A 6,465-nucleotide genomic window follows, 5' to 3' on the forward strand; every position below is an offset into this window, starting at 1 on the left:
AATATGAACATAGAGATGATATATAGGACCACCATCACTAATAGAAGTTTAATGCAAAATCCGAATGATAGAGATAATATGAGTTAGGACCATATGTATGGTTTAAAAAATCAACACATAAAAGTTCAAATAGGCTGATCACTTGGAAATAAGGCTTCTGTATTGTTTCTGAGATGTTGGGCTCATAACCCCATTACATTTTCTAGCTGAAAATACGTCCTTTACCAAACTTTGGAAACTTAAATTTTCATTTCTTTCAACTCTTTTAACTCATGTTTTAGGCTTTTGTTTTCTTAACCCAAAAGCAAATGAAACAGTGACACATGGACAACCAGAAAGCAGAAACTGACTGTACAGAAGAAGAATTAATGGATGAAATACAATATTTCAATGTCGCATAATATGACATAGTTACTGAACAGTCAAATTTTTCCTTCATCTGTTAACTATTAAGAAGATTTAAGTAGAATGACAATCAAAACTTTTCATAAGTTTTGATTGTCATTCTACACAAGGACAACCAGTGCTTTTGCTCACTACCACTACACACACAAGCCAACAAACCAAGCAGAACCCAAGCCTAGAAAAATTCTGACAAAAACAGAACTTCCATAGGTTAGGTTTTTCATTATTATATCATTGAATTCTAATACAGATGTGTGTGTACAAGCTCACTTTCGTAGGTACCATTTCTAGTGCAATCAAATAAACACTCTAAACAGACTCATCCAAATCAGATAATCATCAAGTAAAACTCTCAAATTTTTAAAATGTTGATGCCTTGAGAAACACACAGGCTTTGTTCTGAAAAAACAAGTATAACCCATGTGGCAAACTGCTAAAATCACTGGCATGTATGGAGTTTTGCTACAATATATCATTGTATCAATACAACTACATAAAACTTTTGAAGAATTATACAGTGAAAACTTGTAAACTGCACTTGTACAAATGATGTATTATAGCTAAAGTTGTACAGAAAGCGTAATGATAGTAAGAAAATACAGGGCGAGCATTGAAGCCAAACTTTAGTGTATTTAAAGTGAAATAAGGAAATTATCTGTCGTCTAAAATACAGCCATGGGAGAGACACTCTTCTTATGCTAGCAGAACGTTAAACCAAAAGAGACTTGATCAACTCAGGCAGGCAGCTTCAGCTTCTCATGGTTCTTCCAGCTGCATAAAAGCAAGCGTTTTATGTTCACAAAGCTCAAAAAAGAAGCAACTGATTGCTTCTTAAAAAAAAGCCAATAATCAAATCAACCACCTCAAAAAATCAATTCCCACTAAATATTTCTTTTTTCTAAACCAGAAATGAATTGATTGCTTCTGATTACATCAATACAAGCAGCAAAGTTGGGAATATAAATGAAAAAGAAAACATGGAAATATACCTTTTAAAATAGTAGTAGAAAAAGTCAGCATATAGGGCAGTCTGAATCAGGCCTGAAACCCAAGCTGTTTTCAACATTTTGACATAACTGCTGGTTAGTAATGATAAACTTAAGTAGAATTAAAAGTTTGATGAGACATATAGCAGATAAAAACTTACGTATCCATCTGATTTTGTTCTCCATAAAGTAACGATAAACCCAGTTGAGGATATATAAAGCTCGATAAGCACTATTTAGGGGGAAAAAAACAAAAAGAAATATCACCACCAGTAATCTCATCGAAGGAAACCCAGAGAGAGTAGATGAAACATGATGGAATTCGGTAAAGAATAGGACAAAATTCTTCCAAATATAAACTAATTTACATAGAAAAAGGAGAAATGATAGAAGAGATAAACATAATAGGCTGAATTCTCATCTATAAACTTGCATCTATGAACTTATTATTCCAATACCAATTTCCCTTTTTAATAATTATAGAAACCCAATTATCACTCTTACTGTATTACAAGAATTATTGCTGCAGAAATAATGTGCAATCAAGAGAAAACTGGTCTATGCAAGTAGCCTGAGAGGGACCATTTCACTTCATTGTAGTTGAATGACTACGACCAATCTAGGTCAGTCATATTGGGATCCTCTTCCAGCAATACTGATATAAATCTAATTTTTTGATTTACATAACATGTTTTGAGAACAATTCATACCACAAGAAAGTGCAAAAGGAATACAAAATATGTTGACAAACTTTACTACATTGTACAGTACTAATAGATTCTATGTGCTTTTTGAATAGAAGTGGCTTCAAAAAATTCAAGCAGTAATGATATTTTGGGTTATTCCAGCCCAGTACACTCATAATCACAGACTATATCAATCTTTTGGATACTGAGACAAAGCAATGGTTCTAAGGATATATTTTGTTTTGGACTTTTGGGGAGAGCCTTGAAGAAGTAATAGAAGATTTTGGCCTTGGCCACATAATATTTTCAAGACATTTTCCAGTGCTTTAAATTGAAATAACATTGGAGATTTTGGACAGTTTTGATACTTATAGAGTAGCCTATCAAGGCATTTGATTTGATTGATTATTTTTACATATAAATACAATTTTGAGGACTGCAACAGTAATTAGAGAAAATGAAACAATATGATGAATAGATGAAAGAAAGTAAGCAGCTTTGGGAACATATGTGGCTTACCCAAGCAGGAAAACATAGTTTCCAGTTAAGTTGTCAATATTGCTTGACCTTTGCAGCAAGACCAGTTGGGGCAAGATTGCCACAGCTTCAAGATAGATAGAGAAACTCCACAAAATCTGTCAAAACAGGGTGAGTTTTCCATCAGAAGTCAAATCTATTTATCCAGTAAAAGGTAATTTTAATGAAACCATGGTTGAATCTTACTTTGAAGCAAAGGAACAGATTCATACCAAAACCCAAATTAGAGGGTTATATAGCTAACAAATAAATAGTTGACAAAATATGACTAGAAGACAAATTTACCAGAAATGGAAAATTAAGAATTATTTACATCAGTAAGACCTCTTTCCAAAACAAACTGTATCATCAAGAAATTACACCTAGAGCAGAAAAAGAAACCAGTTGTAACCATGTTGGATAAACAACTATGGGAAGCTGGTCTGGATTCGAGCCTCTATCACACTTGTGAAACCTTGATTTGAATTGCTTATCAAAAAAACCTGGGAAGCTCACATGTAGTTAATTATTTGACAGCTTTATCATGCCAAACCTTGACTATGAAGACAATAAATTGCTTAGGTTTCAGAAAAAAGGATAATCAAACACCATGTAACTGACTTGTCTTAGCCAAGTTGTGAAGTCTATATATTGTTTAGTGCATCCTTCATTTGTAACAATTTTAATGTTCTAGGATGAGAGAATAGTAATTCACAAAAACTCCCAATCCGTGATTAGATAAAACTCATATATTAGAACTCATTCAAAACAAGATAATAAAGTCCTTCATTAAAAAGGAGAAAAATAAGTGCTTTCATAGCTATAAGAGATGATAAGCTCCTTGTTGTATTAATTGAAGATTAAGAAAAACCTAATCTACTGTAGCTCCAATGCACTTTACGTGTTTAAAGAGAACGATAATTTTCCTTCTGTCTTCTGTTCTATAAATCAGCAATTGGTATTTGAGCTATAAGTGCAACATGGAGAGCATAAAAGAGTTTAAAAATTTATCAATGTTCTAAAGGACAGACCATGTGAAAATCATCATTATTTTAACTTGAAGATTCAATTCCTGTATAGGGATGAACCAGCTTTCAAATTAAGTTTTTTTCCGGTGACTACGATATTATTATTCTATATATTTATAGTGATACCCGTATGTAGCAAACATGAAAGTAAGTCTCTGAAATTTGTGTTTCTAAAGGGGACTCAAAACACCAAAACCTAACATTTTAGTCACTTGATAAATGAACTATTGTCAGAGTATTAACATGTATAAGCATTCCAAAATAACATTTCTAACGTGAAAGAAAATGTGATAGGTCAGGCATATGTGAATTAGAATAGAGAATTATGACGGCATCAACTAAAAGAAATACACGTGCTTTATCATGGCCTAAGCATTGTAACATTTTCAACAATAAGCAGCAGCATTTGTCAATAAGAATTGCTTTCAGTTTGGCATAGTCTAGGTCATTTTCTTTAGCCAAAAATACATTGAAGGGATTGAAGGGGAAACAAAGGAAGAAGAAGACAAGAAAATTCCGTACCTCAATAGTATTATACTCATGGGGAATCAACAACGCCAAAACAAAACATGAGAGAATCAGGTAATAATGTCTAAAGGTGTCTTCATCCTTGTTATATGTTTGCTTCACAACTTTATGGTACCGCATATACCAAACAATAGCGATTGAAGTTCCAAGAAAGACTAGCTTCATTACAGAGTTGTAGAATGAGACATACCTCGTGAACAGATCAAGGTAACGAGTGACAAAGATTATCACATAGAGTTCTTGAGTTTTAAGTGAAATTCCTGGGGCAATTAAAAGATGTGTTAAGCACACACATAACCAGGAAACCATAGTGCACAGATATTTTCAGAATCTATGAATTAATTAAAAAAATAGGTATCCCTCATTTCAGTAAAGATTATGAGGAAATAAAGAAGAGACCAAAGCTCTGCAGAGCTTTGTGGATATGAATCTGAAAAATATATGAAAGAATATAAAATTCAAGATTCATACAAAATTTCAGGAAGCAAGGTCAAAGAAACAATAACAAAGTCATGCAATTTATCCCCCTTTGAGTCTCTAAAACAAGTAAATTATGGTCAATGAAAATTCTAACTTTCGATGCAAAAGCAACTCAAAATTTAATAGAGCATCAGTGAATAATGCACACATTAATGTTCCTTCAAATACAAATTTCCCCCAAATTAAATTTTCCCTAAATATACGACAGATGGAAACATTGAAAAACATTGAATTTTGAGAGCATTTCCATAAAAAAAATAAAAATAAAAAAAAAAACCTCTCTTTTCCCAGTCGATAAAGTCCTTAGACATTACATTGAATAACTTCCAAGAAAACAGAAAAGACAAAAATGGGAATATAGATAATTTGGGTTGACAAGATTTAAGTTGCAGGTTGAACGATACAAATTATACAAGAAAATTTTATTCACTATTGATCTCTAAATTACTTTCAATAATTATAAGCACAAAGGTAAATCATACAATAAACAAAGCCAGAATAACAGTGAAGTTCAAAATTAGAACCAATTTCGCAGTTAAAATGCTAATAATACCCAAGACCAGCAGCCTTCAATCAAGCAGTAAATTCTACGAACAACAAAGACTTTTATGAACGTGTAATTTTACAGTTTGGAAACTAAAGTTTTCATAGTCAATATTTCAAACTGCACAGATTGAAGCACAAACTCTTGAATACCGTGCGCGGAGAGCTCAAAATGTAACCACAGACTCATCTTTAATAAGATTTTGGATGCCTTCTTTATCACAAAAGAAAAACAACAATTTCGTAAACTAGAAACTCCTCAAACTCTACTCTAGTATAGAAAGAACAATTTAGCTGAAATTGCATTTCAAATATAATCACATGATAACTTTCCAGCAAGTGAGGGACAAATAAAAAATTAGTAAAAAATAAAATAAAAAAGCTCCAAAGTAAAAAATCTCACATTCTCGTATCAAGTACATATTCTTAACAAACAATGAAAAAGTTAAAGTGATAAACCAACAAAAAAAAACCCAGAAACTCATAAAAATTCAACCAAACACCCACATTCAATTCTTCAACAAAACAAGATATTCATTAAAAGCCAACCAAAAACAAGAAAATGGGAACCTAAAAATACCTTTAAAAATCACTTTGAGCAAACCTACAAACAAAAGAAAAAGAGCTAAAAGCAAAAACAAAACCTGCACAGGATTTCATTGTACGAATCTTGAGGAGAAGTACCACAATGCTGAGGAGGTGGGTCATGTCCCCGGCCAATCTAAATGGGTTCATGGTTGATTTATGGTGCTTTTGCTCACTTTTTTGGTCTGGTTTTTATTAGGTGTTGTCTTGGATTCTTGGTTTTGCTTTTTCTTCTTATTTTGGTTTCAGTTTCACAGAAAAAGTGCTTCATAGTCAGTGGGCTTGCTTTCTGAACGGGGTTTCTCACGCGCCGCGTGGCCGTTGACTCCACTGTGGATGCCGGTTTAAGACTTGACTAAAAGAAGTCCAATGAAATAAAATATATTAAGTATCTTGCTTTAAGAGCTGAAATGGCAAAACTCTCCTCCAGTTCCCAGAATATACAAAGGAAAAATTAAGGGTAAATAAGTAAATATGACATATTTATTAGCTTATTCTTAACCCTTCACTACGTTGGCGTTTACTCCAAAAGTAGACCAGAAAAAATACAGCATATTTTTTTAATTGAAAATAACAAAAATATCCTCAAATGACGAAATAACACTATAATTTTTAAATATCAAAATAAATGGTTTAATAATACTCATGTAAATTTTATTAACGTGTACTAGTGTTGCTCTATCAAAATTTCTTCTTGCTCGAGCTTAC

General features: G+C 32.5%; 1 protein-coding gene across 1 annotated transcript; it reads right to left on the bottom strand.

The window, feature by feature from the left end:
• Nucleotides 1-833: 833 nt before the first annotated feature.
• On the bottom strand, nt 834-6,038 carry LOC123205146 (ER lumen protein-retaining receptor-like). The gene is made up of 6 exons (XM_044622023.1): nt 5,817-6,038; nt 4,144-4,409; nt 2,597-2,712; nt 1,553-1,623; nt 1,395-1,458; nt 834-1,176 (listed from the first exon to the last, which is right to left on the bottom strand). The coding sequence occupies exons 1-6, from the start codon at nt 5,905-5,907 to the stop codon at nt 1,140-1,142; spliced, it is 645 nt and encodes a 214-aa protein (XP_044477958.1). The 5' UTR covers nt 5,908-6,038; the 3' UTR covers nt 834-1,139.
• Between the last annotated feature and the right edge of the window lie 427 nt (nt 6,039-6,465).

The sequence above is a fragment of the Mangifera indica genome, chromosome 2 (genome assembly GCF_011075055.1).
Source record: "Mangifera indica cultivar Alphonso chromosome 2, CATAS_Mindica_2.1, whole genome shotgun sequence".
Classification (NCBI taxonomy): Eukaryota; Viridiplantae; Streptophyta; class Magnoliopsida; order Sapindales; family Anacardiaceae; genus Mangifera; species Mangifera indica.